Source organism: Lithobates pipiens, unplaced genomic scaffold (genome assembly GCF_037356315.1).
Source record: "Lithobates pipiens isolate NorthernLeopardFrog02 unplaced genomic scaffold, aLitPip1_a1.2 Scaffold_27, whole genome shotgun sequence".
Classification (NCBI taxonomy): domain Eukaryota; kingdom Metazoa; phylum Chordata; class Amphibia; order Anura; family Ranidae; genus Lithobates; species Lithobates pipiens.
Window position 1 is genome coordinate 169,392,984 of NW_027507788.1, and position 13,919 is coordinate 169,406,902.

At 49.1% G+C, this 13,919-nt stretch overlaps 1 protein-coding gene across 3 annotated transcripts in view; it reads left to right on the forward strand.

Moving 5' to 3' along the window:
* The first annotated feature begins 561 nt into the window (after positions 1-561).
* NFRKB (nuclear factor related to kappaB binding protein) overlaps positions 562-13,919 on the forward strand; it is a 47,702-nt gene continuing 34,344 nt past the window's right edge. For 2 of the 3 annotated variants that reach the window (XM_077457888.1, XM_077457889.1), the window contains exons 1-5: positions 562-730; positions 5,426-5,570; positions 8,174-8,378; positions 11,615-11,742; positions 13,243-13,612. In XM_077457888.1, coding sequence (XP_077314014.1) covers positions 5,436-5,570; positions 8,174-8,378; positions 11,615-11,742; positions 13,243-13,612 — 838 coding nt within the window. In that variant the 5' untranslated portion in view covers positions 562-730; positions 5,426-5,435. The remainder of the gene's footprint in view (positions 731-5,425; positions 5,571-8,173; positions 8,379-11,614; positions 11,743-13,242; positions 13,613-13,919) is intronic. The other variant, XM_077457890.1, reaches the window with a different exon arrangement.

The following is a 13,919-nucleotide window of genomic DNA, read 5'->3' on the forward strand; positions in this document are numbered from 1 at the left end:
CCCCCACGCCATTACATCACCACCAGCCTGAACCATTGATACAAGGCAGGATGGATCCATGCCCTCGTTTTTTTTTGAGCTGTGAGAATTGTAGCCTCAGTTTTCTGTTAGCCAATGGGAGTGACACCCAGAGTGGTCTTCTGCTGCTGTAGCCCATCTGCTTCAAGGTTCGATATATCTATATGTTCAGAGATGATATTCTTCATACCTTGGTTATAATGAGTGGTTATTTGAGTTACTGTTGCCTTTCTATCATCTGGAACCAGTCTGACCATTTTCCTCCACACAACTGCCACTCACTGGATATTTTCTCTTTGTCGGACCAGTGTCTGGTTGGGATATGAATTAGGGAACTCAGTGCTACAAGTCAGCAGTACTATTCACTTGATTGTCACGGCGGACAGTGTGCTCCGGTATTCATAGATAACATAGAATGTAAACTGTATGTTGCAGGACTACACGTGCTCTGCGTGTTAACATATCGCGATGGGCGGAACTTATACGGCTGATCTCCTCCCCGGAGAGGAACCAGGGGCGGGGAAGTCCCTGGGAGGAGGGGAGAGTTGTTGCCCAGATCCCTCCACCTTCCGCAGCATGCCGGAACCCGGAAGTGTTTCCATCGTATGACTTGTTTGTTTCCGGAGTGCCATTTCCGGCAGGCTGAACGGAAGCCGGTACCGGGAAGAATGAAGCGACGAAGGAGAGGACGGAGCACCGAAGAGGGGAGGAGGTGAGAGAAGCACTAAAACTCCCAGCATGTTCCGAACAGAGAAAGGTGGAGGGACTATAACTCTCAGCATGTCCTGAACAGGGGGGACTGTGACTCTCAGCATGTCCTGAACAGGGGGGACTGTGACTCTCAGCATGTCCTGAACAGAGAAAGGTGGGGGGGGGGGGGACTACGACTCTCAGCATGTCCTGCACATGGGTGGGGGGGACTATGACTCTCAGCATGTCCTGCACATGGGTGGGGGGGGGACTATGACTCTCAGCATGTCCTGCACATGGGTGGGGGGGGGGACTATGACTCTCAGCATGTCCTGCACATGGGTGGGGGGGGGACTACGACTCTCAGCGTGTTCTGCACATGGGGGGGGGGGGGGACTACGACTCTCAGCGTGTTCTGCACATGGGGGGGGGGGGGGGACTACGACTCTCAGCGTGTTCTGCACATGGGGGGGGGGACTACGACTCTCAGCGTGTCCTGCACATGGGGGGGGGGACTACGACTCTCAGCGTGTCCTGCACATGGGGGGGGGGGGACTACGACTCTCAGCGTGTCCTGCACATGGGGGGGGGGGGGCTACGACTCTCAGCGTGTCCTGCACATGGGGGGGGGGGGGGGGGACTACGACTCTCAGCGTGTCCTGCACATGGGGGGGGGACTACGACTCTCAGCGTGTCCTGCACATGGGGGGGGGGACTACGACTCTCAGCGTGTCCTGCACATGGGGGGGGGACTACGACTCTCAGCGTGTCCTGCACATGGGGGGGGGGACTACGACTCTCAGCGTGTCCTGCACATGGGGGGGGGACTACGACTCTCAGCGTGTCCTGCACATGGGGGGGGGACTACGACTCTCAGCGTGTCCTGCACATGGGGGGGGGACTACGACTCTCAGCGTGTCCTGCACATGGGGGGGGGGGGACTACGACTCTCAGCGTGTCCTGCACATGGGGGGGGGGGACTACGACTCTCAGCGTGTCCTGCACATGGGGGGGGGGGGACTACGACTCTCAGCGTGTCCTGCACATGGGGGGGGGGGACTACGACTCTCAGCGTGTCCTGCACATGGGGGGGGACTACGACTCTCAGCGTGTCCTGCACATGGGGGGGGGGACTACGACTCTCAGCGTGTCCTGCACATGGGGGGGGGACTACGACTCTCAGCGTGTCCTGCACATGGGGGGGGGGACTACGACTCTCAGCGTGTCCTGCACATGGGGGGGGGACTACGACTCTCAGCGTGTCCTGCACATGGGGGGGGGACTACGACTCTCAGCGTGTCCTGCACATGGGGGGGGGACTACGACTCTCAGCGTGTCCTGCACATGGGGGGGGGGACTACGACTCTCAGCGTGTCCTGCACATGGGGGGGGGACTACGACTCTCAGCGTGTCCTGCACATGGGGGGGGGACTACGACTCTCAGCGTGTCCTGCACATGGGGGGGGGGACTACGACTCTCAGCTTGTCCTGCACATGGGGGGGGGGACTACGACTCTCAGCGTGTCCTGCACATGGGGGGAGGGACTACGACTCTCAGCGTGTCCTGCACATGGGGGGAGGGACTACGACTCTCAGCGTGTCCTGCACATGGGGGGAGGGACTACGACTCTCAGCGTGTCCTGCACATGGGGGGGGGGACTACGACTCTCAGCGTGTCCTGCACATGGGGGGGGGACTACGACTCTCAGCGTGTCCTGCACATGGGGGGGGGACTACGACTCTCAGCGTGTCCTGCACATGGGGGGGGGGGACTACGACTCTCAGCGTGTCCTGCACATGGGGGGGGGGGACTACGACTCTCAGCGTGTCCTGCACATGGGGGGGGGGACTACGACTCTCAGCGTGTCCTGCACATGGGGGGGAGGGACTACGACTCTCAGCGTGTCCTGCACGTGGGGGGAGGGACTACGACTCTCAGCGTGTCCTGCACGTGGGGGGAGGGACTACGACTCTCAGCGTGTCCTGCACGTGGGGGGAGGGACTACGACTCTCAGTGTGTCCTGCACGTGGGGGGAGGGACTACGACTCTCAGCGTGTCCTGCACGTGGGGGGAGGGACTACGACTCTCAGCGTGTCCTGCACGTGGGGGGAGGGACTACGACTCTCAGCGTGTCCTGCACGTGGGGGGAGGGACTACGACTCTCAGCGTGTCCTGCACGTGGGGGGAGGGACTACGACTCTCAGCGTGTCCTGCACGTGGGGGGAGGGACTACGACTCTCAGCGTGTCCTGCACGTGGGGGGAGGGACTACGACTCTCAGCGTGTCCTGCACGTGGGGGGAGGGACTACGACTCTCAGCGTGTCCTGCACGTGGGGGGAGGGACTACGACTCTCAGCGTGTCCTGCACGTGGGGGGAGGGACTACGACTCTCAGCGTGTCCTGCACGTGGGGGGAGGGACTACGACTCTCAGCGTGTCCTGCACGTGGGGGGAGGGACTACGACTCTCAGCGTGTCCTGCACGTGGGGGGAGGGACTACGACTCTCAGCGTGTCCTGCACGTGGGGGGAGGGACTACGACTCTCAGCGTGTCCTGCACGTGGGGGGAGGGACTACGACTCTCAGCGTGTCCTGCACGTGGGGGGAGGGACTACGACTCTCAGCGTGTCCTGCACGTGGGGGGAGGGACTACGACTCTCAGCGTGTCCTGCACGTGGGGGGAGGGACTACGACTCTCAGCGTGTCCTGCACGTGGGGGGAGGGACTACGACTCTCAGCGTGTCCTGCACGTGGGGGGAGGGACTACGACTCTCAGCGTGTCCTGCACGTGGGGGGAGGGACTACGACTCTCAGCGTGTCCTGCACGTGGGGGGAGGGACTACGACTCTCAGCGTGTCCTGCACGTGGGGGGAGGGACTACGACTCTCAGCGTGTCCTGCACGTGGGGGGAGGGACTACGACTCTCAGCGTGTCCTGCACGTGGGGGGAGGGACTACGACTCTCAGCGTGTCCTGCACGTGGGGGGAGGGACTACGACTCTCAGCGTGTCCTGCACGTGGGGGGAGGGACTACGACTCTCAGCGTGTCCTGCACGTGGGGGGAGGGACTACGACTCTCAGCGTGTCCTGCACGTGGGGGGAGGGACTACGACTCTCAGCGTGTCCTGCACGTGGGGGGAGGGACTACGACTCTCAGCGTGTCCTGCACGTGGGGGGAGGGACTACGACTCTCAGCGTGTCCTGCACGTGGGGGGAGGGACTACGACTCTCAGCGTGTCCTGCACATGGGGGGAGGGACTACGACTCTCAGCGTGTCCTGCACATGGGGGGAGGGGGCTACGACTCTCAGCGTGTCCTGCACATGGGGGGAGGGGGCTACGTCTCTCAGCGTGTCCTGCACATGGGGGGGGGGGGTGCTACGACTCTCAGCGTGTCCTGCACAATAGGGTGGGGGGGGGCTACGAGACTCAGCGTGTCCTGCACAATAGGGTGGGGGGGGGCTACGAGACTCAGCATGTCCTCCACATGGGGGGGGGGGGAGAGAAACACGACTCTCAGCATGTCCTGCACAGATTTGGGGGGGGGGCTGCAACTCCCAGCATATGCCAAGAGATCTATAACTTCCAGTTCCTCCTGCCATAGAGAACGTGGGACTATAACTCTCAGCATAACTTAGACAGAGCTAAAGAGAGAACCGTAATTCTCAGCATGATTTTGAATCTGTGCAGCAAAATGAAATCCTTTCTATTTCCCTGAGATGAGAGAGAATGATAATTACAGCAATCAGTCAAAGAAAACCTAAAGTGTTTACGTTCCTGGCATTAAAGTGGAGTTCCACCCAAAAGCGCCCCTTTGTTTGCCTCCCCCGCCACGCTGAATTCAGCCAGAAGTTTGCCCCCCCCCCCCTTCTCCTTACCACGCTTTGTGCATGCGCAGTAGGGACTCGGCTGTTGGTTTCCCTTAGCCGAGATGATGGTGGCAGCACGCGAGAGCCGATTGAAAAACCGGCTTGGGTGAAGGCCCTGCTGGATCCTTGGACAGATAAGTATCCTAATGTTAAAAGTCATCAGCTACAATATTTGTAGCTGCTGACCTTTTATTCGGAAGGATCGCGGAGCTCGGCTTTTTAGGTTAAAAAAAAAAAAAAAACGCCCAACTATTTCCCCTCCTCCCCCTTTCTATATATTTTTTTACCTGAGCTTATCAGTGACCTATCAGTGATCCATCTCTGTGCCTGATTTCTATCGTCTCCCCCATCTATTTATCCTCTCACAGGGAGTTGGGCAGCAGCCATTGGCTCCTATTTTGTCAATCAAATGCTTTGGGGAGCAGGCAGGACCATGCTGTGTGCATCAGACTACATTGGCTTGCTATGGGGGATGCACAGAGAAGAGGAAGAGCCTGGAGCACCTTTGGGGGACCCTGCAAGAGGATGTTTTGGGGGGGGGGTGCTGTGTGCAAAACAATTACACAGGGCAGGTAAGTATAACATGTTTATTAATTTCATAAAAAATCTGGCCTTTACAATCACTTTAATCCATAATTATGTTGGGTGTAGTCCATGTGCTCTTTGCTGTGTGTGCTCTGTGATTTCCTGCTGGTTGTGCTCCATAGGTGGCAGAAGAGTTACAGATCAGAGAGGTCTCTACCAGAATATCAGTAGAAAGTGACAGGTTTATTTCCCAGACCACCCCCCCCCCCCCATATTTTATTTTAATTTTTTTACAGTATTTCCTCATCTTTTGTCTCCTCCTCCAGATAATCAGTCATGGATCCTCTGGACACAATGCTGAATGACCCCCTGGATCTGGGGTCAGGTGTGGACAACCATAGGGCCCCCATCATGGAGGAATGTTTACTGGGAGGAACCAGAGTCAACCTTCCTGAAGACCTGCTGGAGGATGTGAGTTGCCATATCTGTGTGTGTGCCGATGTCTGAGATACTGAAAAGAATGTAGCTCATTAAAGTGGAACTTTACCCAAAAAACAACTTGATAAGAAATGATGTTCTTTTAACCATGAACATACATTCCACACTAATAATTATGCTACCACAATGAGTGTGTGCTGTTAATTTGCCTCCAGCACTGCTCCTGTTTCTTCTTGTTGGATGCTGCCATTTTGCTGAAGCCCAGAGCCCCTGAGCAGCAAAAAATCTTGAGGCTGGGTTCACACCTATGCGAATTGGATGCGGGTTTCTTCGCATAGCAGAGGAATGTGACTGTCTCTCTTTGGAGCCGATTCACACATCTCCGGGGTGGCTGGGAAGTGCACTGCGCGTCTTTAGCTCTGTTTTTAGGGCCGAATTCAGGCAAAGATTCGGCCCTGAACCGGTGACTAGGGATGCACAGCGTTCCTGTGTGATCTGCAGCCGGTTCTAGTGTTAAATTGAGCCTAATGCCAAACTAAACCCATTGATTTAAAGTGGAACTTTACCCATAACTTGATAAAAAAAATAATGATCTTTAGCAAGGAATATACATTCTACATGAATAATAATGTTATCTGAAATTAGTGTGTGCTGTAAATTGGCTCCAGCATTGCTACTGTTGCTTCTTGCCAAAGACTGCCATTTAGCTGAAGCCCAAAGCAGTAAATAATAAAGCGGAACTAAACCCACCAATTTACCAGTTTCAATTAAAATTATATTCCTGGAACACTGGAAGTGCAAACTGTCACATTTGCTTGTGTCCTCAGTCAAACTGTCAAGCCATCAAATTTGCCGGTGGCATAACTGATCACATGTGCAGCACCATGGCAGTTGCAGTTCAGATAGAAGCAGCTTCATTGGCTGCAAAGAATGACGGTTTAATTCTGCTAATATAGAGCAACTGAGCATGTGCAGAGCATTATGAGACAATATATTACTGAATTTTAAACAGTATAGCTAAATATTTTTAATGTTTTACATAGCTATACCTGCAAAAAGGGGCCAGTCTGAAGTTATCTAGCAGGACCTAATTTTCTGACTAAAGTTCCACTTTGGATATAGGTCGTCTGTTTGAAGAGGAATGCCGTTGTTATGGCGGCAGATAGCTGCCATGACCCTGGTATCCTCTTCTTCAGCATGTGGTCCGCTTTCAGATAAAAGTGGTCTCTGATGGATTCGCCACAAGATCACTTTTTTATTTGTTGCGGGAGAGGGCCTCCTGCCGCTCTCCGGTGGTCTCTGCCGCTTACTGAAGCTGCCAGCAGCCGCGGAGACAATCGCGTTCCTCTCCCCTGTTTGGCTATGTGCCAAGTGAGGGGAAGATGGCCAAACGTCACTTCGGCCCCATGCTCTTAAAGGAATTTTTTTATTTATTTATTTTTTTTTTCCAAAAGATTTTTTCTTTTTTGTCTTTTAGTGTAAATATGAAATCTGAGGTCTTTTTGATCCCAGATCTCATATTTAAGAGGACCTGTCATGCTTTTTTTCTATTGCAAGTGATGTTTACATTCCTTTTAATAGGAATAAAAGTGACCCAAAATTTTTTTTTTTAAAAGGACATTGTCAAAATAAAAATTTTAAATAAGTAAGAATATTTTTTATTTTTTTTAAATCGCCCCCCCCCCCCCCCCCTTGCGCAGAAGTGAACGCATACGTCAGTAGCGCCCGCATATGAAAACCACACATGAGATATCGCCACAATCATTAGAGCGAGAGCAATAATTCTATCCCTAGACCGCCTCTGTAACTCAAAACTGGTAACTTGTAGAAATTTTTAAACGTCGCCTAAGGAGATTTCTAAGGTTAAAAGTTCGTCGCTATTCCACGAGCGGGCACAATTTTGAAGCATGACCTGTTGGGTATCAATTTCGGTGTAACATCATCTTTCACAATATAAAACAAAATTGAGAAAACTTTACTGTTGTCTTATATTTATTTATTTTTTTGTTTCAAAAAAGTGCATTTGTAAGACCGCTGCGCAAATACAGTTTGACAAAGTATTGCAACGCCCGCCATTTTATTCTCTATGGTGTAAGAAAAAAAATATATGTATAATAAGTGTTTGGGGGTTCTAAGTGATCTTCTAACAAAAAAAAATGATTTTAACTTGTAAACGAGTCTGAAAAACGGGCCGGTCCTTAAGTGGTTAAAGTGTATGTAAAGCTCCAACATAAATGGCGTGGAAAGGGTTAGACCCCTTGTCAGATTTTTATTGCTGTCTGTGTCCCCACTGGGGTGATACGCTCTCCCAATTTGTCCCCTGTTCCAGTGACAACTGTCTAAGAGGGGATTTTATTTCAACTTGGGGAAATTTCCCTCCCACTTTTGTGTTTCAGTGGCAGGAAGTGAAGGAAAGTCTCCCTAATCGTTACAGACAGCAAAAAAAAAAAAAGAAAACGTGTAGAGAGATTTTATCTTTGCCTACACTATCCACTTCCTAAAAGTGAAAAAAAAAGTTGTGTATACATGCTCTTGAAAAAGAAACCAGTGCAGTTGTAGACTTTGTGGTTGGGATTTTTGTTATTTGTCCACTTCTTCACCCATTCTATATAACTTTTTGTCCTCCACCCCCCCAGCCTGAGCTGTTCTTCGATGTGGTCAGTTTGGATACGTGGAAGAATGTCTTGTCTGACTCTCAGCGGGAACATCTCAGGCAGTTCCTACCATCCTTCCCAGAGGACAACACCCGCCAACAGCAGGACGACATCATCCAAGCTCTGTTCCGGGGAGACAATTTCCGCTTCGGCAACCCACTGCAAACTGCGCAGAAGCTCTTCCGAGGTAGGGCCTCAGTTTTATATTGCCCACACGTTGTTTCTTCATTGACACTCACAATTATCATCAGCCTTTATCCGTTGTTTGAACCTGTATTGAAAAGCCAAGCTTTGCTTTTTTACATTTTCAATGGAGTGGTGAAGGGCTAGAACAGTGTCTGTTGACCTGTTTGATAAAGGGGGGCTTAACTGCAGCCCATAGCATCATCAAAGGGCCTTGCATAATGTACATTGTATGTAACGAAGACACTGGTGGGTGGGCACTTAACTAGACAGCCAGAGACTTGGGGGCAAGCTGCAGAAGTGGTTGGAGACACTGTGCATGTAATATAACATTGCTAGAGATTACTGTTATTACAGTTGGCACTCCCTACATCCCTTTTGGAATTGATTGGATATAATAAATATTAAACTGGATTCTACCATCCAGTTAATGATTTATTTTTATATTGTCCCTGAGTGAGCACCCAGGCAAGGAACACGCAGCCTACTGCCTGGTAAAGCCCAGGGGCTGCACAGTGGGTTCCAAAGAGCAATATGTAGACCTCCCACCACAGGTTTAGTACCAAGAAGGTAGAACCTCGGATATGTTTTTTATTACTCAAACAGAAAGGATTATATAGGGCAGTGGAAGGGTTGCTATTTTAGGCACCACCGCACAGACATTTATAAAGAAACTACTAAGAAGGCAATGAACTGCTTTATAACCTCCATATAAGTGGTAACAGGCAGAGGAGCTGGCATGGAAACAGTTAACCATAGGGCCAGACCTAAAACCAAGAACTTACCGATTGAGCAATAAGGAGGAGCTGTAAAATAAAGCTAACTACAACAGCACAAAGCAGACTGGGTGTACCATGTTGTGTATATTTTGGTGGTTCCGAACTTTTAAGCATTGTATACGGCGAAATGTAGATTTGAAGCACTCCAGCTTCTATAACAGTGTACATTTGCCGTCCCCTCAAAATAACTCAACACACAGCCATTAATGTCTAAACTGCTGGCAACAAAAGTGTGTACACCCCTAAGTGAAAATGTCCAAATTGGGCCTAAAGTGTCAATATTTTGCGTGGCCACCATTATTTTCCAGCACTGCCTTAACCCTCTTGGCCATGGAGTTCACCAGAGCTTCACAGGTTGCCACTGGAGTCCTCTTCCACTCCTCCATGACAACATTGCGGAGATGGTGGATGTTAGAGAACTTGCGCTCCTCCACCTTCCATTTGAGGATGCCCCACAGATGCTCAATAGGGTTTAGGTCTGGAGATATACTTGGCCAGTCCATCACCTTTACCCTCAGCTTCTTTAGCAAGGCAGTGATCATCTTGGAGGTGTGTTTGGGGTCGTTGTCATGTTGGAATACTGCCCTGTGGCCCAGTCTCCGAAGGGAGGGGATCGTGCTCTGCTTCAGTATGTCACAGTACATGTTGGCATTCATGGTTCCCTCAATGAACTGTAGCTCCCCAGTGCCGGCAGCACTCATGCAGTCCAAGACCATGGCACTCCCACCACCATGCTTGATTGTAGGCAAGACACACTTGTCTTTGTACTCCTCACCTGGTTGTTGCCAAACATGTTTGACACTATCTCTTGGTCTCATTACTGGTTCCAGTAATCCATGTCCTTAGTCCGCTTGTCTTCAACAAATGGTTTGCAGGCTTTCTTGTGCATAATCTTTAGAAAAGGCTTCCTTCTGGGACAACAGCCATGCAGACCAATTTGGTGCAGTGTGTGGCGTATGGTCAGAGGACTGACAGACTGACACCCCCCAACCCCTTCAACCTCTGCAGCAATGCTGGCAGGACTCGCATGTCTATTTACCAAAGACAACCTCTGGATATGACGCTGAGCATGTGCACTCAACTTGTTTGGTCAACCATGTTGAGGCCTGTCCTGAGTGGAACCTGTCCTGTCAAACCGCTGTATGGTCTTGGCCACCGTGCTGCAGCTCAGCTTCAGGGTCTTGGCAATCTTCTTATAGCCTATTTATGTAGTGCAACAATTCTTCTTCTTTTTTTCAGATCCTCAGAGAGTTCTTTGCCATGAGGTGCCATGTTGAACTTCCAGCAACCAGTATGAGCGAGTGAGAGCGATAACACCAAATTTAACACACCACCTCCCCATTCACACCTGAGACCTTGTAACACTAACTAGTCACTAATGAGTCACATGACTCCGGGGAGGGAAAATGGTTGATTCAGCCCAATTTGGACATTTTTCTCCTAAGGGTGTACTCTCTTTTTTGCCAGTGGTTTAGACATTAATGGCTGTGTGTTGAGTTATTTTGAGGGGACAGCAAATTTACACTGTTATACAAGCTGTATATTCGCTGCACTGTGGCAAAGGGTCATTTCTTCGGTGTTGTCACATGAGAAGATATAATAAAATATTTACAAAAATGTGAGCGGTGTACTCACTTTTGAGATGTATTTCTTTCTTTCTTTCTTTCTTTCTTTCTTTCTTTCTTTCTTTCTTTCTTTCTTTCTTTCTTTCTTTCTTTCTTTCTTTCTTTCTTTCTTTCTTTCTTTCTTTCTTTCTTTCTTTCTTTCTTTCTTTCTTTCTTTCTTTCTTTCTTTCTTTCTTTCTTTCTTTCTTTCTTTCTTTCTTTCTTTCTTTCCTGTTGTTTTTTTTTTTTTTTTTATATTACTACTTGGTTCCCTTCAAAATCCTGTTTTATATTTGGTTAATTTTGAATTTACAGATCCATGTCAGCTTTTGTAAATGGCAATTGTCATGTGAACACTGGCAGATCTGTTCCAGGGATCCTGTTATGCTATGTGGAAAGCCTGGAGGCGGGTTGTTTACCAGAGTGGCAAGGCAGCTGCGTTCAGCATGCGGAATCCTGAGAGCTCTGCTTGTGTAGCCAGAAGGCTGGGTAGTGTTGCTGGTTGCTATGATAAAGCATTTTGGAGTATTTCCTCCTTTGTCAAAGTGCTACCTCCCCGATGGTTCACAGATTAAGTCCAGTGTGGGAAAGGGGAGTCTGTTGAGGAGGTGGTCCAAGGTGTGGCTTTTTGCAGTTGTCCTGAAAAAAGTTTTTCAAGCATTGGACTTTACAGTGCGACTGTCGGGGAAAGGAAGAGCCCCTGCTTGCCATTTTCACTCAACCAGCCGAGGAAGTGATTTAAAATAGAGGATTTGAGAGCAAAAAAATTTTTTATATATATATATATTTTTTTTTATTCAATTGAGCAGAGTTTTTGCTTTAGATCCTTTTTGTAACATACTCTTTCTTTGTGTTAGATGGCCACTTGAACCCAGAAGTGGTGAAGTACCGTCAGCTCTGTCTGAAGTCCCAGTACAAACGTTATGTCAGCTCACAACAGCAATATTTCCACACCCTGCTTAAACAGATCCTGGCCTCCCGGAAGGTGAGTGTGAGCTCAAAATGGGAGATACATGAGAAGGGGTCCCCTGGCCTCGTGGCAGGTTAGTGTGAGCTCAGATGAGAAATACATAAAAGGGGTCCCCTGGCCTCCCTGAAGGTGAGTGCGAGCACAGTAGGGAGAAACATGAAAGGGGTCACCTAACGTCTTGAATGGTGAGTGAGTGTGTGTGTGCTTAGATGGGAGAAACACAGAAGAGGGCCCCTGGCCTCCCCGAAGGTGAATGTGAGATCAGATGGGACATGCATGAGAGGGACCTGCTGGAAGATAAGTGTGTGCTCAGATGGGAGATACGTAAGAGGGGTCACCTGGCTTCCTGGAAGGTGAGGGTGAACTCTGGTAGAAGAAGCAAGAGAGGGGTTTCCTGTCCTCCTGGAAGGGGGAGTGTGAACTCAGATTGGAGATGCATGAGAGGGGCCTCCTGGAAGATGTGTGCGCTCAGATGGGAGAAGCATGAAAGGGGAGTGAGATTGAACTCAAATGGGAGATGCAAGAGGGGCGCCCTCACAAAAGGTAATTGTGATCATGGATGGAAGGTGCATTAGTGGGGCCTCCTGGCCTCTCAGAAGGTGAGTGTGAGCTAAGTTAGGTTCAGCATAAAGAAGAGAATAATTTGCATTTACTATCCTTATGCAGGTTTTTGTACATGGCAGTGTCTGCTCAATGTTGGTGCATTCTAATGAAAGGGGGCTTAAAGGGCTGGAATGGTGGAATTCTATTTATATGTTCGTTTTGTATTGTAATCTAATGGTATGATGGGGGGAGGATTATGAAGAATCTGAATAGTGGCTTGGCAGCTTCAATGGTCACCTTGGATTGTGATGAGTCAAGTATTTCAGTGCCGCAATGTAATATACCATAGTTAAATCCTAAATGTACTTACATTTTCCAAAGTCATGTTATGTACAAAACCCAACACATTTTGTGATTTAACCCCGGTCCCCTTAATCAGGGCTTGAAGAAACAATAAAAAGTATAACAACAAAAATCAACAAATAAGTAGGTGTTCTTCCTCCTATTCGCTTAACAATTAACTCTTGTTTTATTCATTTGAACCCTAAACTTGAATTCATTTGTAACACATTATATTTTTTGTTTTTGCGCTGACATTAGCTAATCTCTAGCACAATTATTTTTCTCTTTTGTTCATTGACTGACACAGCTCCTTTAATTCTGGACCTTAGGATTATCCCGCCACTTCAGGATAAGGTCAAGAATTAAAGAAGTTGTGTCCGTCAATGAACTTTTGAGCTCATTAAAGTGTTAAACCTAATTTATATTTAAAAATGCATGAATGCTTTGAAATTGTTGCGCCCCCCCCCCCCCCCCTTTTTTTTTTTTTTTTTTTTTTTTTTTTTTTTAAACATACTATACTGCTCTTATATCAAACAAACTTCTACAATATCGGGGCTAACATTTAATTGTCAGTTTAGGTGTCTCACTCCTTCCCTGGTTTATGCTACGTATGTTTGCCCTGGCTTGCAGGAGCTTTTGGACCTTGCCAGAAAGAACGGTCCAGACCTGGTGATGAAACGGAAAGCCACTTCTCCACGGAACACACCGGAGGAGCGAGAGAGACGGGCACAGCGGCGGTACCTGAAGATCTTGCGAGAGGTGAAAGAGGAGTGTGGGGATGGTACACTGTCCTCAGAGGAGGAGGGTAAGAATCTGGTTCAGAAAGTATGCCTTATCAGGAGTGCCTTGTTGGACATGTGCAGTTTTTGTTTCTTAAGGAATTTTATTTTGTTTTTAGATTTAACCTCTTGGCTCCCAGGGTCGCCTACCAGTTCTCCAGGTACTAGTGTACCACTCCGCTCTGTCCCCACTCTGTCCACACAGGACATGAAAACTGCAGGTAGGTCCTGCCATATACTTTTATGTCATTGTTTATTATCCCCTTTAAACGGGACCCCTCCCATGGAAACTGTGCCTAGAAAAGGCATGTAGAGGACAAAGAACTAGTCACAAGTGCGTACTTGTGTTCTCTCATTGCCTACTATGGCTTTAACTGTGGATGCCACCATCTTGGTAGAGGCAGGGCTTTGCTGGTTAATGTCAAAGTGACCCCCACTGATGACTGTTGATCTGGTGACTGATGTGGTTGATCATAAAGAAGCAGCAAGAGAGGTGGAGGAAGCCCAGATTCTCAGAATGGATGAAGC